This window comes from Cylas formicarius, unplaced genomic scaffold (genome assembly GCF_029955315.1).
Source record: "Cylas formicarius isolate icCylForm1 unplaced genomic scaffold, icCylForm1.1 PGA_scaffold_10__41_contigs__length_53128322, whole genome shotgun sequence".
NCBI classification, from domain to species: Eukaryota; Metazoa; Arthropoda; class Insecta; order Coleoptera; family Brentidae; genus Cylas; species Cylas formicarius.
This window is the reverse complement of record NW_026844214.1, coordinates 39,594,364-39,616,615: the sequence shown is the minus strand read 5'-3', so window position 1 is coordinate 39,616,615 and position 22,252 is coordinate 39,594,364. Positions and strand designations below refer to the sequence as shown.

The window sequence follows — 22,252 nt, the reverse complement described above, 5'->3', positions numbered from 1 at the left end:
ATCATCCGTTCGCTCGTTGAACTCCGACTGGAATCCTGCATCCGACTGGAATCCTGCAAATCTTGCATCCGACTGGAATCCTGCAGACGTTTCGCCAAAATCTCACTTGGCATCTTCAATGCTCGCGCTCCGAGTGTTCGAAGTGTTTTCGGAGCGCGAGCATTGAAGATGCCAAGTGAGATTTTGGCGAAACGTCTGCAGGATTCCAGTCGGATGCAAGATTTGCAGGATCCCAGTCGGATGCAGGATTCCTGTCGGAGTTCAACGAGCGAACGGATGATATCCCGGAATATAGTGTCATCATATATATACAGTGTGTCCAAGATAAGGATGCACAGCATGGGGATCTCGGAAACTATAAGAGATACAGTGTCGGTTAAATTAGACAAAAGTTGCGCATTTTGATACCGAACAAGATCCCGTTTTACAAATTTGAAAATTCCAAGCCGTTCCGGAAATATCCGAGAAAAACCGAAATATTGCGATTTCGTTTTTATTATTTTTTAAAGCTATTTGAAAAGATATGAAAAAACGGAAAACACTTTTCCATTGGCACTTTTTAATCTCTCCAAATTGACGTTAACAAATTTTCATTACAGCGTTTCGATTCCATGGAACCACCATCAACTTTGATTTTTCTTATGGGACGGAAAAAAATTACACACAGTATTAGGTTGTGCTTTTCATTGCGAATTCAACGATGTACGATACAATACGGTTACTTATGTTTTTATCCAGAAAAATGGCTTTTTAATACATTTCTAGTATTTTATTGTAGTAGGCCATGAGATCCGAACGATGAAAGGCAAAAGAAAATGGTTGACAAGTTCGAGTTAATGTGTTTATTTATTTACTAACTCTAACTGTTCATTTAACATAACAACTAAATCCAACAAGTTAATGAAAAACAAATTCTATAACAAATGTTCGAATAAATGACCTCCATTTTCTAGGCATAAGTACGCCCGTCTCTCGGTAGACTCCAAAACACGACTTAACATTTCAGGAGTAATTTTATTAAACGCTGCTCGTACTGATTGACGTAATTGTTCCTCGTTGTCAAAACATTCTTTGAATACCTCATTTTTTATGTAGCCCCATAAGAAAAAGTCCAAGGGAGTTAAGTCCGGGGACCTTGGAGGCCAAGGTGTTTCACTGTAAGTCCCAATGTATTTTCCATCAAACCGTTCAGTTAAATATTGGCGAACTTCTCTGGAGTTATGGGCTGGGGCACCATCTTGTTGGAACCAGCAGCCTTGCACAGCGCCTAGCGGTAAATCATCTAAGGCATCTTCTAAATCGTGCCTCAAGATGTCAAGGTACCGCTCGGAAGTTAAGGAATTATTATAGAAAATAGGGCCTATAATCTTGCTACCAAAAATCCCACACCAAATATTAAACCCAAAGCGAACTTGATGTCTGGATAGTCTATTAACACGTGGATTTTGTTGCGACCAATAGTGTGTATTGCGCCTGTTATAAATACCGTTATTGGTCACCATACTTTCATCAGACCAAATCACTTTATATGGAAAATTAAAACTCTCATCACACATCCTGGTATACCACTCACAAAAATGTCTACGTCGTTCGTCGTCACCCGGTTTTAATCCTTGACATATTCTGAATTTGTAAGGCTTAAATTCATTTTTCCTTAAAATAAACTGAGCTGTAGATTTAGCTACCCCATTCTGGTCTTCAATTTCTCTGGTAGAAGTTTGTGGATTTTCGATAACAGATTGTAGAACAATGTATTGGTTTTCTTCATTGGAAGGTTTTTGTCGGGATAATGCAGGCTTCTTAAATGATCCATATTCTTTCAGATTAAATAACAAACGCCGAAAAATACTCTTGTCAGGTTGTCTCCGCTCTGGGTATTTGTTAGAATACATACGCTCGGCTTCCACACAATTTCTTTGGCATCAGATGTAGCAAGACAGCATATCACATTTTTCTTCGTTTGTAAAATTACCTCCCTCCATTGTAGAACAAAATAAATTAGAAAAAGACAACAACAATAAAAATACAAAAACAATAACTAAAGGAATAAACTTATGATCGACTGATAACAAAGACAAATAACATTAATGTGTCATTGAAATTGACTGGATGTCATTTTGTCATGGCCTACTCCATTTAAATGCTGAAATGTATTAAAAATCCATTTTTCTGGATAAAAACATAAGTAACCGTATTGTATCGTACATCGTTGAATTCGCAATGAAAAGCACAACCTAATACTGTGTGTACTTTTTTTCCGTCCCATAAGAAAAATCAAAGTTGATGGTGGTTCCATGGAATCGAAACGCTGTAATGAAAATTTGTTAACGTCAATTTGGAGAGATTAAAAAGTGCCAATGGAAAAGTGTTTTCCGTTTTTTCATATCTTTTCAAATAGCTTTAAAAAATAATAAAAACGAAATCGCAATATTTCGGTTTTTCTCGGATATTTCCGGAACGGCTTGGAATTTTCAAATTTGTAAAACGGGATCTTGTTCGGTATCAAAATGAGCAACTTTTGTCTAATTTAACCGACACTGTATCTCTTATAGTTTCCGAGATCCCCATGCTGTGCATCCTTATCTTGGACACACTGTATATATATATATATATATATATATATATATATATATATATATATATATATATATATATATATATATATATATATATATATAATATATGTGTGTGCGTGGATGTAACTTTCTTAGTGTATATGCTATACGCTTGTAAATAGACTTGGTGTGCAATAAATTTTAGACTGCTTTTTTAAATTTGAGAGTAGTCATTACTGTGCATGAAGGGAAATGGTCGCATTCAGCGGACGAAGCAAAACGCCCCCATACGTAGCGGTAGCGACTGACAACGTGTACGTATGTTATGGTGTCTTGTTTGTTGTTGATTTTGAGATTTAGATTTTTTTCGAAGGTACATCTATTTCAGTGTTTGTGTGCAGTGCTGCTGATCTAACATGTGTCAAAAAAGTGGAAACATCTTTGTATTCTAGGACCTACTACATCAGAAATTAGTAGAAAGGACGTTATGGACATTTTAATTGAAAACGAAGGAAGTCAAATGACTTTGGAATTAGCAGAACCAATTCGAATATTTGAGGATAATGAAGGTGTCCAATACCAAATACTTCCAAAACTGTAAGGAATGAGGAAAGGAACCAAATAGCAAATATGCTCTTATAACAAATAAAAATATATTTTCAAATTATTGTTCTTTTTTTAGTAAGTGCAAAATTTTATTTCTTTCCTCTTGGATTTTCTTACTTCTTTCAATGGCATTTCGTAAGAGGTTAATTTCTTGTACTCGACCTTCCTCGATATTTGTTAGCCTTCTTCGTAGATAAAACATTAAACTCTTCGACTTCCTAGCCAAGGTACTTCTAAAATAAAAACATGTTATAAGCCTTTAATTAATTTAATTATACCAATAAAAAAATTGTTGAAACAACCTACACAGGGATACACATGTTGCTCTGATTGGAGTGGTTTCCACCTGTTAAGGGGCTTTTTTTCATTATGCCTGGAACCATTGTAGAGGTATTATGTTAGGGAGATTAACTGTTTTGTCCTCCCTATGTATTTAATCAATCTGGTGATAATATTCCTAGTAAACTCTACCTCTTCCAGTTTTCCCTATATTGTCTTTGATGGCTGTGTAGATCTTTCAGGTTTCTCCATATCCTGTCCAATATTTCTTCGGTTTAGTGAAAATACATTCTGCAAATAACTTAAAATTGCATCTCTATTTCATGTGAATGTAATTTGCGTTTGTTTGGAAAAAAGACATACCTTCATAGGATCTTCGAAAATTCGTGGGGTTTTCGAGAAAACTTTCCCGTTGGGAAACTGAAATAATAAATAAATAAATTTATTATGTTGGAATTTTGTACTCACCATCACTGTCCAATACACCTTAACCAAATTCCTCTTTCAAGACCAAATTCTGCCAATACCCATCGCTTCGCTACCGCTACCTAGCAAAAATAAATTCGCTACTAAAAATGGCGTCTACCCCACAACACGTTGGATTTGTAGTGCATGATGTACCGGACGTTTCCGCCACGGCTATGTAAATTCAAACGTCCAACACGCATCCAATCGCAGTCGCTACCGCCACGTATCGGGAGCGCTTCGCTACGTCCGGTGAATGCGAACAATGTAACTGGTCCATTTTTAATTTACTTTTACTTTTATGAAAAACCCTCAACGGTAGTCGGTAATGGGCGAATTCCCTTAGTTGACGAGCTCATGTTAAGAAAATTCCAAGAAAAGAAAAAAAAGTGTTCTGTGCTGCACTTCAAACAAAAACGAATTTTCGGCCGTTTATATTTTTCAGCATATAGTTTTTTTGAAAGAAGTTTTTATCAAATGAGAACCTCAAGCGTTTTTTTTTTATTGGTCCGATGCGATATGTAAATGCGTAAACCTGTTAATTCTGAATGAATTTTAATTCTGAAATAATATGCATATAAATTGTGTGATTTGCAGCGATTTATTCACGCCTAATTCCGAAACTTCGGTCACACCATGTGGCCACATATTTCATTATCATTGCCTTGCACACTGGATGGAACGGTACTTTAGTAACTGTAAACATCACAATTATAAAGCTGTTAATTTTAGATCAAAAACTTGCCCCCAGTGTAGAAACAAAGTTACACCAAGGGTAATACATAGGATATATTTTAATGTTGCCAGTTGTGAAGGTATTAATGAAGATCCAATCATCTTGCAGAACAAACTTGACAGCTTGGAATATCAAATGAGACTAAAAGAGAAAGAGTTACAGAATCTGAGTGAAAAGTATGGAAAAGTCAAGAAGCAAAATGAAGGTTTAAGGTATACTGCTTCGTGATATGAATGTTGTATTTGATAAATAAGTGTCAATCATTACAGACAGGAAGTATCAAATTTAACACAAACAGAGAAAGCTCATAATTCAGCAGTGCTGGGTTTAAAAGAGCAAGTCCATTTTTTTAAAAAGAGGGCAAAAGACTGTGAGAAATTAGATGCAGAAATTCATCATCTTAAAAGTAGGATCAAAAGCATGGAAAATGTGGAATTGGCTCTTACTGGAACTAGAAAAGAAGTAGAAGATATCATTAGAAATGAAACCAATATTGAATCGCTAGCATTACTGGCTTCCACACTAAAGAAGTAATCTATCTATAATTTATATTACATGTAAGTGAAATTTCGATTTACACACAGGTCATTGATTGACTCAGACAGAAAAAAAAGAGAATTGCAGAAGCAGTTGAATCAAATTCAGTCAAGTCATATAACTTGTGAACAACAAATTTCAAAGTATAAAATTGAGAGCCAAGATATAAGGTAGGTAAATTGAAAATTTAAATTGCTGTATTTGCATATTGTCATATGACTATGGTATATCTTTGGACACTTTTAGGAGAGAATTGGAAATACTTAAAGAAAATTATATCAAAGAAGTACAATTTTTAAAAGATAAATATTCTCAGTTGAATGTTAAGGCGTCTTGCAAAAACCATTCAGATTCCCTTAACAATAGCATTCAGAGAATTATAACCGAAAGTCCTGTCAACTATAGCAGGACACCAGTAATAGGAAAAACTCATCACATGAATGTTTCTGTTGATATATCAAAATCATCAGAAACACCATATGAAAATGCAAGTAAATTTTATTTTTTTAAGGAATTTAAGTAAATAAATTTATTATGTTTTTGTATTTGTTTAGGAACCATTGCTCAAGTATTATTTATCAGAACATAAGGGTATGGACAATTACTATCTATAATTTTTGTAATTTTTTAGATCAGCAAGGTATCACCTTACCTATTGGTGAAACCAAGTGGTTTAGGCTTGCTAAATAGTATTGAAACCAAAGGATTAGTAAATACAAATGAAGCTAGCAAAGTAAGGATTTAACATTTTAGTATGTTCTAAAACTCAAATTCCTAAATGTAAAATCTGCCAATTACTTGTTTTTGTATTTTACTTCTAGTTCTCCATATTCAAACAAACCACAAGTATATCTGACTTCAGAAAAGGTGGTTCTTCTAATGTGCTTTATAATGGCTTGGGTGGATCAAGTAAAGAGGATATATTCCCATCCCCTAAAGAAAAATCGGTTGCCAGTGGTATTAAGAGAAAAGGTTCATCCACTGTGAGCTTATCAAAATTCAAAAAACTTTCTGCTAATACTGGTAAACGAAAAGCGCAATAAAGACTTTTTCTAGTCAAAAGAAGCTATTTGTTTACTATTATACTTTTTGTTAATAAAAATATTTACTTATGCTTTTACATGATTATTTATTTTGGTACCCTTCAGAACACTTTTAAAAAGTTCAATGTGATCAATTTTGTGGTCTCTTCCATTGGCACGTGAATCCCTCTTCGAAACCTAAATCATTTGACTTTAAAAATTCAACTGTCTTAAACCAGTATATGTTACAGTTTCCTACTGATTATTGGGGAGCATTAAATCGCGTTCATACGTTTGAGCATTCATGATACGCGTTCATACTTAACTCCAATCAATAGAATCGCTCCCAACTTGCGGGTTTCTCACTGGCGGGGAAGTCGTTTGCCGGAAACAGTTCGCCCCAGATAATATCAAAAGAAACCTCTTGGCACTTACGCAAGATCGGCAGTTAGTCGATTCCATGCCTAGCAAAATATCCATGTGTGCTGTAATTTAGTCTTAGTTTAATTGGTTAAGTTAATAAATAACAAATTAAGCAAGTTTTTAATGTATTGGGCGCAAAATTGTATTTTCTCTCTCAAAATCCTACCTATCTTAAAGTTTATTCTATGGTTTCAGCTGGGATCTGCAACAACCAGAGAAAAACAAGTGAAAACTGTCAAAAGCACGCAAATGGATATCAAAACAAAGAACGCATGTAAATACTAATTTTGTAACATTTTTGAAGGTTGACAATGCCTTGGTACACCAACATAATTCCGGAATATATAAAGAAAAGTGTGTGCACTTGCTTGATAAAACGGTACTTAAACAATTTTATTGAAAATGAAATAACTAGGGACCAGCTAAATCTTGATTTATTTAATGGACGAGGTACAGCCGAGAGAATCAGCCTGGCAGTCGAGGTAAACACACAATTATTTAATATTGGTTTACTGTTTCTGTAATACAAATTCAAGAGTTCGGCTTTGTTCCAATTTAATTTTTATTAAAGAATAGATAAAACAATAAACAATGTTTCCTTTTGCCTTGAGTTATAAAAATTTATAATATATATTAACTGCGCAAATTCTATAACATTTCCTGACTTTCTTGTCTAGAGTTATTTTTTTTTGGTATGTGACTTGAAGATGTAGATGTAGATCTGTAGATATTTAGACTTCAACATTTAATTCGTTGATTCATTATAATTCTTTTGTTATTTTGTTACTGATTTTTTTTATTAAATCATTTTAAGGGCGAATCTTTGATGTATAAATAAAAGATAGGTTTGGATATTAGACATTGTTGAAGTGGAGTGAGGTTGATTTTTGTTAAGTAGTTTGTAATAAATGTGATGTATAAAATCAATACTTGGATGAACGGCACAATTTTTTTCTTCCATCTCTAATTCTTATAATTATTAATTTTAATAAGCAATACATTGCAACGTTCAAATCAATTAATACTCTTCTTGCCATCTGCTAAAATACTGTTTCAGGAGATGGAGCTTGAGAGAGAACTCACTCTACTCCCTAATATTTGAACTCAAACCAAGTCACTCTACCAAAACTATACACTGTAATAAATTTACAAAAAAATACACTAATTTCGAGATTCTTTGAAATTTTGACTTTTAGGCTCTCAATGAACTGGGCGAAACTCAAAATTGGCCAATAGAATTTGTAGATGGCTATATTGGCAAAATAGATATTAATGTGCCATGGACTTCTATTTTAAAAGATCCATCCTATGTAGAAATATGTGGGTTAAAACTAACAGTTCAGCCAAAACAGAGGAAAGAAGATGGTGAGCTTTTTTTACATAAGGAATTTCGCATGAATGGCAGGATCATATAATTTTTTTGAAAAAATACACTATTTTTGCAAGTAGTAGTCAGCTCTTTATCTAATTATTTTCCTAGCAACATCAATGTTTGAGTCTATGTGGAACTCCATGACAAGCTCTATGCATTTGGCTGAAGAATTTGCAAAGGAGGAAGTTGCTAATGATAAAAATACCAACTCAGTTGAGGGAGTAGAGCTTTTTGCGCAAACTATTGAATCTAGTAAGTAGGAATTAGCCAAATGAATGTTAATTGCTTATCAAATTTCATCGTAGTTGTTGGCAGAATCAAAATTAGGTTTGTTGATACTTGTATTCAAATAGAACATTTGGCAAAAGATGCAGAAAGAGGAGTTGGATTAATTTTAAATATAGATCTGTAAGTCAATTCTTATAAAAGTGAAATAATTGGTTTGGTTTAAATGATGATTTTTATAAATTGTGTATTTTAGAATTGAATACTTTGATGAATGTGGGAATGATCCAGGTCCTGATGAAGCAACGGAGATAAGCAAAGACAACACAAAAAAAGCTTACTTGGTCCCTTCTTTTACTACAAAAAAATTGTGTATTGAGGGAGTTAAATTATCTAGTATTGAATTTCCAGTTTTCACCAAGGCCGCAGATGAATCTGAGCTAAAAACTGGTGATCCCAAAGAGCACGATATTTTTTTTTATACTGGGGTGAAAAATAATTTAAAAACTGAATGTCTTGATTCTGGTCCCGATGAATCAGATGAAGAAAATCTTACTATTATGTTTGGAAAAATTTGTAATAGACAAGAGGCAAGTAATTTATTAATTTAATTTTGGTATAATTGCCTAAGAGCCAGAATTCTTTATATTTAGTTTATTTGCACTGCTTTTAAAGCCTTAAAAGTTTTGCTATTGTTATGTATTTGTAGGTCAGAATCAAATTGAAGCAATCTGAAAATATTGCAGGGCCAAAAGTTGCGATTGAAGTTAATTTGGGGGCTTTTATATTATTCCTCTCTCCTAGGCAGTATTATTTGTTAATGGCGTTAATAGATGGGTTTTCAAGTCCGTCACATGGAAAAAGGTAAAATAAAAAATAATAGCAGATTGTGGTTTTTCTTATAAACCAGAAATTCACTAACATTTATGTTGTTAATTATTTGAAAATTTGAACCCTTTGTATTAATTTTATTATGATTCTAAGCCAAAGATTTCTTAATATTATATAAAGTTGGACAAACGAAGCTTTATTTCATGAATTAAAGTTACTTTTCAATAAAACAGTAAATTTTCAGCAGTCAAAAAGATAAACTCAACTCAAAACCTATGACGGATACTGATTATGAAAAGATTGAAAAGGAGTTACAGAATTTGTTAAATCCATTTCCACACTATCAAGCTCTAAATTTGCAACAGAATCATGGTTGGGCTACAGGTGCAATGGGTAAGTCTTGTTTATTTTTAATTTTCTCCACATATTTTTTTTACTTTTGTGAAATTACTTAAGATGACAGCACTGGAGAATATATACCAATGAAGGAAGCGGCTAGTGGGATGTATGACAGTACATTATCAGGTGTTAGTAGCAGTATGGAATCAAGCTTCAGCTCTAGTATGGTCAGCTCAGCCACAGATCAAAGTCATCACAGTCGTAGGAGGGGTAAATACATTAGGTTATTTAATTTTTTGCATTTTTGGAATTTTCATTTTAGTTAGCAATATTGACACAGACCCCACGGCTGAAATCTCTCGCTTCCATATAAGACTGGTGTCGCTTGCTGTAGTGCTGTTACACGAAGATATATTGTCTGTATCTACAGATAGCAAACAGGTTTTGGTAAGACAGATGCAAAAAACTGTTGAAAAATTTTTCAACAACATTGACTACACTACATTCAGTGGCTATGTCGGAAAAGATTTCAACGAAATGAATTCTTCATTTGGAAAAGCTTGCCGTTTAAGCCATTTGAGGTTAATAGTAATATTAGGTGAGATGAAAAGAAATATTTACTGCATTATTTTAAGGTTACTAGCGGCTCCGATCCAAGTAGAAGCAGATGAAAAGACTACAAATTCATCTTTTTCAATATCTGGCCAGATGACCGCTGCTAAAGTACAACTTTTAGAATGTTTATATAATTGCGAGAAGGTTAAATACATACCATTGATTGACTTTGAGTTATCGCCAAACGTTAGTGGTTCGCCGAACGTGACAAAACCAAGCATTAAGCTTAGGTTTAAACATGTACAGCGGACTGGAAAATCAATGCTTTCTAAAAAATGTGGTCCCAGGACAGATCTTTCGTAAGCAATTTTGGTACCACCAAAGTTTCTAGCCACTCCAATGCCTCGCTTTGTTTTAGTATATCTTTGAATAAATGTTCAGCAGAAGTTGACATATCCATAATCGATAGAATAACTTCACTTTTGAATTATCCTCCAATTTTTGCTTCAGAAAAACTAGATGGTTACTGGAATGGGAACCAGACTAGACCAGAAGGTTTCATGCCTTTAAACAGTGAATCAATTTTGGACCTAAAAATTATGTCATCACTGATTAATCTAAAGTTAAGGTATGGTCATCTGAAGGATTCTAATTTTTTTGTATATATTTTCACAACTTTGTGTTTTAGATTCCCTGTACCTGATTTTCGTCCACCACATGATTTGAGTAAGTATCCATGGTGGGAAAGGAATATAAGGAAAGACTACATTTCGCTTGTATTGTCTGACGCCATATTTCAATCTGCTTTTCATAAAAACCAGACTTGTGGCGAGTATTCAGTTGATTGCAAGACATTGGATGTTTATTATTATGAGTGTGATAGTAGTCCTGGCCTGCACATTGGTCAAGCTGGGCAGGATGATACCTATTTCTCTTCAAAGCCAAATAATATGGCACGCCCAAGGTAAAAATGAGTTGTTTAGTTGCAGTAGCTAACATTTTTTTTTGGTATATATGGGTATATCTACATGTATGTAATTTTAATCACTTGCTGGGAAATAACCTGAAAAATTCAGTGGCACAGTCCTTTTTTGTGAAGTTTATTGTTTAAAGTGCCTGAATGAAGCTAATTTATTTAGGGCTAAATTAGCACTTTATGTCATAACTAACGATTTGTAAAGATATGAGGTAATTATGTAATTGGTGAAGTACAGGAAGGTACAGTAGGTAATAATAGATAATAATTCAACTGCTCTCAAAATTCTAATGCTAGAACTTTATGGCCTGTACCATTGGTATCAGAATGAATATAAGTACCCCCCTAACCCTATAAATTACATCACACCTCCCAAAGTAATTAATTTTTATAGGTTGAGCATTAAAGTCTTTCCCAGAAAAGTAGACATTCAGGATGATACTGAACCAGATCCAATGACACATTCTTGTTATGGTGCTTTTGAAAATCAGGGAAGAACGGAACCTGGACCTTTTGCTGCTAAAAGGGTAGTCCATGAGAGTGATACACCGCATTCTAAATTACATAGAGGTGATTAATTAATTGGTGATTTTTTTATTTTTTAAATTTTTATAAAAGAGCAACTCTGAATTGTATTTTTCATCAGATAATTTATTAAATATCTGCGATTTTTTCATCCTGCAGGACTAAAAAATCTTATGTTTGAAACTATTTTTTAGAATTTTTGAACCATCAAGACAAACTTTATTTTCTTGTAGACGACTCTGAGGAACTCATAATACCTGGTGATAGATGCGAGTTGGATAATTTTATGAAATCGACTGCCACCAATTCACAAATTCAAGTAGAATTGTTAATTCCTACTGTGTCGCTTCAGTTTGAATCGAAACACATTTATGAACTGATTTATAACAGGATTAGCAATGATTTACTGCTGTGGGAACCAGCAGCACCTAAACCTAGTTCCGACTTGTATAAAGGGACCGCATATGGAAATTTCGATGTTCTTGAATTTGAGGATAAATTTATAATGTGCAAAAGCGGTCTCCAGTATGGTAAGTAGTACTTTTTTTGATTTACTTTCCTATATTTCGCGTGTTCCAGAATCAGAGAGTGACTCCAGTGATGTTTCTGATGAATCGGATACTAATATTTTTTATTCAACGTATGACAAAATGAAGCATTCACAAAAGCTTGCGTACAATTCATCCAAGTCTAAGTATAGGTCTCAAAGTCATATAGCATTAACCTTAAAAGTAGTTGAAGGACTAGTATCGCTTAATCCTCCGGTGAGAGATACAGTAACTAATAATGTGATACCTGGACAACAGGGAGAATTTGTTTTAAATGTTAACAATGCAGATATATTTATTGTAAATGGATATCGAGGTGATAATAATTTAGGCTATGTATGTGTTCGAGTGGGAGGTGCACAATTATACCACTGCGGTAAGTCACATTTTATAATATTTGAATACTTTGCTAAGGATGTATATTGATAGAATATTTGGCAAAGGCTGCGATTTTTTATTAGAATTATTCATATTTACATGCACTAAATTCTGTACTCAATTACACTTTCTTATGAACCCAAGTCTAGTATATAGATTATATAATTGCTTATAGCTATTAGAATATATAGTGGCTCTATTACTGTAAAAATTAATGAAAGTATTTTCCACGCATGCCTCTACATTTCACCCACTAAAAAGCACTTTTGCTACTTTTTTTTTTCAAAACAACGATTTCCACACACTTAAATCGTTTTCCCAGTACATTTAACGAGATCTAGGCATATTTTGGGAACAAACTGTCGTAAAAATGCCGCATCCAAATTTATTGACGGTCTATCAGCTGTCATGTTGGTTGCTGAATGCCACCCGGTCATTGGTTAGATACGACATTTTAAATCTCGCCCATGCGCATGTTGAATGGATCTTGTCGAAAAATGTTGTCGTAGTTCGTTTATTAATTCCTGTATTACTAGAAGGGGTAGGGTCTCTATATCTCTAGTAACTATCTGCTATGTACTTACTATACCTTTTTTAATCAAAATTAGTTACCCAAATGTAACGCATCTTTCTTTAGTTTAGGTAGAATAATATATATTTTCTACATTTTGATTAATTTTTTACTGGCGTTAGGTGTTTTGAAGCAACTTTGACCGCCAGTTTCTTATTCATTTTTATCGATGGCATAACCTATTTTACGTTCCGGAACTATGCAATGCCTATATAAATAATAAGTACACTTTTAAAGCACTTATTTTTAAATATTAGCCACCAGTGTCCAGTAAATATTAAATTTAATTTAATAATGAAACTTAAGGTGAGCAAAATTGTCTGCCACTCTAGCTAGCGAGAACACTTGAATTACAATAAAACTCGGAACATTAATTTTAATACGCCACATTATCTTTTCTTTTAGACCTCACCTCAGTTTTCACCTTTTCGGTTCTAATGTTAGCTGAGTAACAACAAATTTTGGTATTTGCTTACTAATGCTTAGGGAAAATGTGTTTTACCATGTTTTTTTATCTGAGTAATTAATCTGCATTTCTTGCATGTGGAAAAATGTAAACGTTTTTATATCTTAAACGTTAAAGAAGTACGTTTTTCAAATGTTGTTAGATATGCAGCCTGTACCAAGTACCAGTCCTCCATTGCGCAAGGTCGGAAGTGTAATCGGAAGACATTTATTTCCTACCATTTACCAGTCTGGCGATGAAACGTTAATAAACTCAACTGGTCGGGGCGGTGATAGGGAAATGTTTACCGTTGCAATAAAAATTAAGGCAAACCATGAAACCCATCATATAAAGGTACTCTTCAATCTAAATATTTTTTTTGTTGTTTTTTGAATTTTAAAACACAATTTATAACAAAATTACATTTTTTGTTCTAATTTAATTATGTTAAATGGATTTCTATCAAGTAAAAGCCACCTCAGTCCAAGTTTTTTAAAACCTTTTTTTATAGTTGAAGAAATAATTGAAATTATTATCATGCCAGATTATTGGGTGTTTTAGACTGTCCAGGTATCGTTGGCCTTAAACAAGGCTACATTAAGGCACAGAATGTGCAGAGAACCAAATACGTGGATATCACATTTGCTCGATTTTTTTAATGTTCAAGACTATCCAATTGCTGGTTACCAACCAAAAGACGTTTTAACTGAATTGCACTTACATTTGTGGGATTGTGCCATCGATTACAGGTAAGGAACATGTTTGTCAACTAGCAAGATATTGTCAAATTTGTGTACAAATTTTAGGCCTCTGCATCTGCCTGTAAGATCAGTTGTCAATATAGGTAGCTTTAGTTTGTCTTCCCATTTAACTGCCGCCTCAAATTTTTCCACTCTAAGGTTTATATTCGAAGACTGTAACCTTTTCATTAGCGATAAAGCACCACCCAAAAATGGCATACCTTCTTCAACAAAAGTGGATTTGGCCAAAGATTATGTCAACGTAGTGAAATTGGGATTGTTTGAAATAAGTCTAAAAACCACAGACAAGGTGAGCACAGGGATAATTAAGTTTTTCCAAATTAGAGTTCCTATCTTTTATAAAATTTTAAGAGTGTAAAATTTGTTTACAATAACACTAATTATTTTTATTAGAAAGTTGGCGTGAATCCTCACATAGACTTTCGAGCGTCCAACAATTTACTTCATATAAGAACATGCTCGGACAGCGGACGAGCCCTCATGCAACTAATAACTTATTTTGCTAACGACGGTGATCTCCTACCAGATTTGTCAAAACGGGAGAGTGTATCTTCCAGTCCCAAACACGTGACCGACGAAGATTTAATAAATGTTAAACAAGACATTTCACTCACCAAAAGTCAACAGGATCATATTAGTGAATTGCTGGTAGATGCTATGGAGGATAGTAACGGAACCGATGAGTGTAAGAAATGTTTTATTGAATTTTAGTGTATATTGTGGAGGTGTGTCCTTAAAATGTTAAAAGTTCTTTAAAAAAAACAAGGAAATTGCTACTCTCCAACAAGAAACCTATTGGTCACACATGATAGAAATTGGTTGCCTTTTTCTTATTCACAATCTTTTTACTACCAAATTAATATCTAGGAAAAAATCGCAATAATGATGATGAATTCTAACCAACTTGCGTCGTGGCATGAAATTAACGATCCCGATTTTGAGGCTTTGGAAGAGATTCAAATAAGAGATGTGCTTATCTAAACCGATTGCTTTTAGGTTTTAAACAAAGAATTTATTCAGTAATTTAATCGTACAAAACGTCTTGTTCACCAACTGGTGGATGTGACCATCAAAATTTGAAGTTTTTCTGTTATATAGGAATTCATCAGATCTTTTTGTTCGACGCGAATTTTTCTTGTATTCATTTTATTACATTTGATAAAGATAAAGATAAAAATAGCTTTATTTCCAAAATACTTGAGTTACAAGTATTGGATGTTGTCAGTATAGTACAAATATAAAATGATGTTAGTAAAATTAATTAATAAAAAATACGTATAAAATGCATCACAAGAAAGAAAATCTTTAATATTGCAATAGGCATTTAAATTTTGTTTGACTAGCTATCTCCTTCAGTTCGATTGGCAATTTATTATAAATCTTTGCAATCAAAACGAAAGCACTATTTGTTGTGTTATGTTAAGATTTGGTCTTAAATGGTACTGAATATCTGAGTTTCTTGAGAGCATATAAAGATTAGAGTTGCTTTTTACATAATAAATTCCCCGGCTTAAACAGTATAGTCCGTAAAATGCGTTTCTACATCCTAAAGACTTGCTCCGCACGTGGGGAACCTCGCCAACAAACCAAGACGTAGTTGAGACGGGAATGGACATAACAAAAATAGTACATTTTTAACGAGGGGAAAGAAACGCCATGAACAGAAAGTATTCCGTTGGATTGCGCTTTCATTAAATCGTATTAATAAACTCTTATTTAAATCCCGTGTTGAAAAGGCGATCATCTTAGTTTTACTTTCATTTAATAGCAATTTTTTAATTTCTGCATAATGTTTTATTTGCTCAACAGTTGTCTTGGTTGCATTGCTAAGTTCCTCAGGTGATGCTGCTGAAAGGGTAAAAACTGCATCATCCGCAAAAAGGGAAAAGTAACGATAGTAAATACTAAGCATGATGGAATGATAATGAAATGTAATAATGCTACTGCTTATTTTACCCATATATTTATACTAAAAAGATAAGTGAAAACCATGCACGTATTTTGGGTCAATTAACTATTTTTAATATATCGCAATATATTTTACATGTTTCCTTTCTGTTCTGGACCTCAAGAACACGGGTTTTTTGAGTACATAGAAATATTTACAGAAATATTAAAATCTACGGGGACTAAAAATGTTTCCCTTTTTCAAGAATAGAATTTGTTGTTACAGCGGAAACGTCATATAATATGGCACCAACGGGAACTAAAGTGTTTTATTTTCCCGACGAAAAGGACCGGATTCTTAGTAAGACCCAATCAAAATTTCTGCCGCAAGTTACGGCAGAACTTGGCGATCTAAAAGATTATCACTTTAATGTCAGCAGCGATACAGACGATGAATTTTGTATTATTGGGAGCGAGGTGGGTTCTGAAATGTTTCCCAAAGATGGTGTCTCCGAAATACAATGGTTAACAGATGAACCCGTGCGGGTCATAGAGAATCATTTTTGTTCGCCCATCGGTAAAAGGGGTAAAAACTTTTGTGATAGCATCTAGTTTAATGTCATTAGTTCGATGTATTTTTATTTTAGATCTACTACAACCGCCTAAACATTTTCCTACACCTGTGGTGAGGTACACATTATGTGAAATGACTGTGGTGTGGCAGATGTATGGTGGGAATGACTTTAAAGAACCTGACCAGGAAAATAGGAAGAAGGAAGTGAGATTTTCCGAAAAACAATTGAGCCACAAAGTAACATTTTCCAATTCTAAAAATCAAGTTTCCATAGACGCAGAAACGGATAAGAAGTTAATTGGAATGCATTGGATGGAGAGGGGCGGCGAAAACAGAGACCACAATGTTCTTATGGAACTACAGCTCAATAAGGTATTGAAAAAATGATTGATTTTGCAGCAAAAAATAAAATATATTTTTATTATTTTTTATAAAACTTCTGGATCCCTCCTGCGTCTGTTTTTGCTGAGTCGAACTTGCTGACGTTTCGCCCCTCATCCTGTTGGCTTCTTCAGAGCTTGACTGAAACTGGCTCGTATTTTACTCTGTACCTGCATAAACTGGACATAAACACCGTCTCGATTTCTGATTCCCATATCGGTGAGAGGTAGAGACCTTAGTCGCGGTTAAGATTGTTAGGTTGTTTATAGATTTCTGTAGACTCTCGGATTTTCCGTTGGTAGAAGAACTGATTACATGCAAGAATTTTAGTTTTATCAAATAAAATTTTATGTCCGGTTTCATGAGTGTGTTGGGCAACAGCTGATGAGGTCGAAAGCAATCCTATACTTGCCACTGTGGTCCTTCCTTACATTCAAAACATCACTGACCGCAAAAGTTCGAAAGAAATATAACGTCAAAACCAGATTTACCACTTGTCTGAAAATCTGTCAACATCTTCGATCCGTCAAAGACAAAATTCCATTTGAGATGTTTACAGCATTCTATGCATATGCGGCAAAAAGTACATTGGAGAGACCGGACGAAAAATATCAACTAGGCTCAAAGAACACGAAAGAGCCTTACGACTAAGACAAATAAACTCATCTGCTGTTGCCGAACACGCTCATGAAACCGGATATAAAATTTTATTCGATAAAACTAAAATTCTTGCATGTAATCAGTGCCTCTACCAATGAAAAATCCAAGAGTCCATAGAAATCTATAAGTAACCTAACAATCTTAACCGCGACTCTGGTCTTTACCTGTCACCAACATGGGAATCGGTCATCCGAGACGGTGTTCATGCCTCTCATTTAGCACTGCCTCCTCAAACAATATATACGCAGGTACAGATTAAAATGCGAGCCAGTTTCAGTCAAGCTCTGAAGAAGCCAACAGGATGATTGGCGAGACGTCAGCAATTTCGACTCAGCAAAAACCGACGCAGGAGGAATCCAGAAGTTTTGTAAAAAGTATTACAGTAGCCTGTGGAAGTTTCTTTGAAAAATATATTTTTATTAGGTTCGCTTTCAACATGAGAGGTATCCAGAAAACACAGCTCAGGCATCTCGTCAAGTTCTATTGATATGCGACATAGAGATAAGAGACCGTTTAAAGTCAAGCCAAATCAATAAATTCCTATATCAATATACTAGTCAAGCAAGGCCCAAAAAATACCATTCCAATATGGTTAGTATGGCTTTCATGTTCTGAGGATGACTCAGTAAAACGTATAAATAACGACAGAGACAATTTATAAATTTTAAAACATTAAAAATAATTTTCTCTCTTTTTTAAAAAAGTTTTGCCACATTTCCACTTTTGATTATTTTAGTATCAAAGAGTTTAATGATTTTAGGTAGTCATAAAAGCAGTACACATCAGGCCGGATCCAAAACTGAGCACTCAGGAATGTTGTTTGAAGATCTCCTTACTTCCAATTCGATTGAACATTGATCAGGATTCTTTACTGTTTTTCATAAAATTTTTTAAGGAGCTTGGCGGAGAAGCTTCTCCGCTGCCCGCAGGTAATGTTCAGTTTAGGAAATTGTTTTAATTTATTTATTTAATACTTTAATTTCCAAGTCGCCCGACCTCCTGCATTATTTGCTGTGAAAGGATATTTAGATAGCTGCAACTTATGCAGTCGAAATGTTGGAAATGAATAATAACCTAAAGATTGAGACAATTTTTTTAAACCTAATTATAATAATAATTAAATAAATAAGTTGGATAACCTGAATAAAAAACTGTGCGCAAAACTTTTGAGTATTCTAGAATGTCCCCTACCAAAAAAAAATTTATTTGTCCTTTCCAGAACCTGTGGCCGAGTCATCTTCCAAGCACAGTACCCCAACGCACCAACCCCCGGTTATGACAATAGCTGAAGAAAATGAAGAAGAAATTATACATCATGCACAAAAAGTTGTAAATGAAAATCTAATTTTGCTTATGGAAGAAAGTAGACTCCATAGGGACTTGGAGGGGGAAGCTAATATATCAGAAGTCAATGAAACTGACGATGCGCCAATTTACTTTAGGTAAGCGGCACATTGACAGCATTGAAACTACAGAAATATCTAAATTTTACTAATATTTTTTAATTTCATTGCAGTTTGCAGCATTGTCTGTAAATAGATTTTGAATATCCTTAAACCCACCGGCATCTGCCATCTATTTTAAGAACCCTTTCTTTTTGTTGCAGGAAGGTGGTGTTCTCTCATGATGTCTTTATCCGTATAGATTATCATGGTAAAAGGGTTGATATGACTCATGGTCCGTTGGCCGGGCTATTGATGGGACTTGGCCAGTTAAATTGTTCAGAATTAAAGCTGAAGAGAATAGTTCATCGGCACGGGTTATTAGGATTCTCAAAATTGATTCACTTTTTGTTGCAAGAGTGGTTGAGTGACATTAAAAGAAACCAATTGTCGACAATATTAGGTGGTCTGGGGCCAATGCACGCGTTATTGCAACTGTGTAAGCACATGGTTTATTTTTTAAAATTGTCTGACTGAGCAACATTATTTTATATAGTTCAAGGTGTAAGGGATTTATTCTGGTTACCCATTGAGCAGTACCAAAAGGATGGAAGAATAGTAAGAGGACTTCAACGAGGCGCAAACAGTTTTACAACTTCAACTGCAATGGCAGCGTTGGAGCTTACCACCAGAATAATTTATCTGATTCAGGTAAGATCATTTTATTCAGACTGACCAACCCAACAGGATTGGCCGGTACGGTTCCGTTTTTTTTTTATTATTATTTTTTATATTTATTTTTTTAATATAGCTATACTTTATCACCCAACTGTTTCCCACTCTTAAGTTGTATTTTTCGTCAATTCCAAAATGCCCCATAATTTCAAAGTTTTATTTGTGCATAAAGCTGCAGCACTTTTCGATAAAACAAGTTTCCTTATACAAGGTAAGGAAATATCAGCAGTAGGATGTCTAAAAATATATATAACTCAAGTGCAAAATAAAAGCAAAAAAATAGGAGTGCTTCATTCCTCTCATTTTAAAAAATATGCTCCAGATAATGAATTAAATACAAATCTTAATTCCACAAAAACCACTGTAGTTGAGTTTTACTTCACACTCCATCTTAAATGTTGGATACATTTAAATGGGTGTTACTTCAAAACATACCACATTACTCAGAAATGCAAACCGCAATAAAAAATATTTTATTATAATAATAAATAAATTATATAATAAAACATTAATAAATGAAGTTGAACTATTTCTTTAATAATGGAATTTGTAACCAATAAAAAGTTGGAAAGTTGGCAAGCTAATGATATCAATGTTTGTGTCCGATAACTTGAAGTTTCTGACAATTGTACAAAAAATCAACTTAGGTTTAAAAAATCTTTGGTAGTTGAGTTTGCACTCTGCCTACCCAGTACACATACACAGGAAGAAAGAGTGTTTTCAATTATAAAAACCTTTTGTAGTGAAAAAAGTCAACTTCATCTGAGGAGTACTTTGAAATCAACCATGATTACAAGGTGCAACTGGAATTTAAGTTGTTTGGAGTTTTACAAATTCCTTAAAAAAAAAATTAAGGTGGTCAAAAAAAGTATTCTCTTAAACAATAGGTGGGTTTATAAAATCATTAGGCATTAAAATTTAGTTCCTGTATATTTTTAATATCTATAAGATAAACGTTTTTTTATACACAGATATTTTTTTCTCTAATAAATTTAAAACATATATTTTGTTTTAATTTTTACGAGTTAATAGTGGGGGGGCGAGGGTAGATGTAAGCGTGGATTCATCTCTCTCAAAGTTGATCACCTTGTATTATTTAATACAAGTTCAGTTTTGAAACACCGTAGTATTTCCAGATTGAGTAACAAGATCTTTTGGATATATTTTTCGCTTTGAAATAAGCCAGTTTTTTTCATCTCCTTGGTGTTACAATTCCAGGAATGTTTTGTTTTTTCTTTTTAAAGTATTAAGATCAACCCGCGCACCTTATAATAATATGCCTCAAATGATTGCCCACATTATTTGTTATTTTCAAAACTTATTATATTACAACACATTGCGTATGTAGCGTCGAACTTTATGGAAAACGTTATTTAAGTGCGCACGCTTCAAAAAAGAGGAAAAGTTATATAACGCCAAAAAAAATGTCGCTAGAAAATTGTTTTATTTTTTATGCTCTTTTTGTTTTGGTTATCACTTGTGAGTTAGATTACGTGATTCAAGTATACAGGGAGATATTTTTTAGTTCATCCCCGCTGAACTGCGTTAACGGAACTAATTTAAACAACTTAAACTTTGAGTTTTTAGGTTCATAACATAAGCTTTCAACACTGTAGATCAGTCATAAAGCACATCTACAAGAAAGACTATTCAAAATTTGGATATTGGATTTTAAAGCATCCTGTATATACAACTAAACCGATTTTTTTCTGTAGATCACCGCCGAAACTGCCTACGATATGTTATCTCCTGGGCCCAGTATTAGAACCAAAAGGTTAGCCAAACAACGAGGACGCAAAAAAAGGTATCATCAGCCTCAGGATATTAGGGAAGGACTTACTAACGCCTGTATGGTTGTAAAAGAGGTAGGAAAATGTGAAAAACTGATGACAATGTTCATTGTCCTTCCATTTTAAGGGAATTGGTGAAACTGCCGATAATATTTTACAACTGGCAGCTCTTGAAAAAGAGCAAAAAGGATATACTGGCGCAGTCGGTGCCGTGATTAGGCAAATTCCTCCCACAATTTTCAAACCATTAGTAATAGCCTCAGAAGCAACGACAAACGTTTTAGGTGGAATGCAGAGCCAACTAGTGCCAGACGCCCGAAAAGAAGCCAATCAGAAGTGGCGAACACATGATTTATGAATCCTTAAAAAAATGTGATATTTGATAACAGGCACACTCAACTTGGCTGTTGCGTGTTAGTATAGGACTTGTTAAATTGTTATGTAAATAATTAAACAATTTCTTAGGTGTGGTGTGAATTACATTTTGAATAGTGTCATATTTTAATACCAATTTTTGACTAATTTTCAAATATTTTTAAAAATATAATAATTTTTTATAGCGTTGACATTTCAGTTTTAAAAGCTTGAATTGCTCCGCTTACTGCCACCCATCCTAGCAAAAGCAAAGAAGCAAAAAACTGAATAACTTTTTGGTTTGCTGAAACCAATGAAAATATTAATGTATTAAAAAAAA

At 33.9% G+C, this 22,252-nt stretch overlaps 2 protein-coding genes and 1 long non-coding RNA gene across 8 annotated transcripts; 2 read left to right on the top strand and 1 right to left on the bottom strand.

Annotated features, from left to right (window-relative positions):
• Positions 1-3,206: 3,206 nt before the first annotated feature.
• On the bottom strand, positions 3,207-4,092 carry LOC132706601 (uncharacterized). Of its 2 annotated transcripts, XR_009619617.1 has the most exons (4): positions 3,909-4,092; positions 3,804-3,860; positions 3,468-3,731; positions 3,207-3,394 (listed from the first exon to the last, which is right to left on the bottom strand). It is a non-coding gene; the product is annotated as an uncharacterized LOC132706601 (long non-coding RNA). The 2 variants fall into 2 exon arrangements; XR_009619610.1 differs by having other exon boundaries at positions 3,208-3,394; positions 3,804-4,084.
• A 172-nt stretch (positions 4,093-4,264) lies between these two features.
• LOC132706301 (E3 ubiquitin-protein ligase TRAIP-like) lies at positions 4,265-6,298 on the top strand. 4 transcript variants are annotated; one of them, XM_060677685.1, is made up of 7 exons: positions 4,265-4,589; positions 4,638-4,853; positions 4,911-5,171; positions 5,226-5,348; positions 5,425-5,665; positions 5,810-5,911; positions 6,000-6,298. In XM_060677685.1, exons 1-7 carry the CDS (start codon positions 4,477-4,479, stop codon positions 6,219-6,221), a joined length of 1,278 nt encoding a protein of 425 aa, XP_060533668.1. In that variant the 5' UTR covers positions 4,265-4,476; the 3' UTR covers positions 6,222-6,298. The 4 variants fall into 4 exon arrangements, with proteins under 4 accessions (XP_060533668.1, XP_060533748.1, XP_060533585.1 ...); XM_060677765.1 differs by having other exon boundaries at positions 4,265-4,680; positions 4,750-4,853; XM_060677602.1 differs by having other exon boundaries at positions 4,265-4,853.
• Positions 6,299-6,842: 544 nt separating this feature from the next.
• LOC132706182 (autophagy-related protein 2 homolog B) lies at positions 6,843-22,071 on the top strand. 2 transcript variants are annotated; one of them, XM_060677476.1, is made up of 28 exons: positions 6,843-7,105; positions 7,820-7,988; positions 8,104-8,247; positions 8,301-8,403; positions 8,477-8,810; positions 8,930-9,084; positions 9,299-9,444; positions 9,508-9,660; positions 9,713-9,971; positions 10,026-10,304; positions 10,364-10,573; positions 10,634-10,909; positions 11,316-11,491; positions 11,680-11,976; positions 12,026-12,370; positions 13,552-13,742; positions 13,950-14,137; positions 14,195-14,438; positions 14,543-14,834; positions 16,323-16,622; positions 16,684-16,982; positions 18,075-18,242; positions 18,412-18,580; positions 18,871-19,093; positions 19,258-19,532; positions 19,590-19,744; positions 21,484-21,633; positions 21,686-22,071. In XM_060677476.1, the coding sequence occupies exons 1-28, from the start codon at positions 6,935-6,937 to the stop codon at positions 21,914-21,916; spliced, it is 6,102 nt and encodes a 2,033-aa protein (XP_060533459.1). In that variant the 5' UTR covers positions 6,843-6,934; the 3' UTR covers positions 21,917-22,071. The 2 variants fall into 2 exon arrangements, with proteins under 2 accessions (XP_060533459.1, XP_060533377.1); XM_060677394.1 differs by having other exon boundaries at positions 9,296-9,444; positions 21,686-22,070.
• The last annotated feature ends 181 nt before the right edge of the window (positions 22,072-22,252 follow it).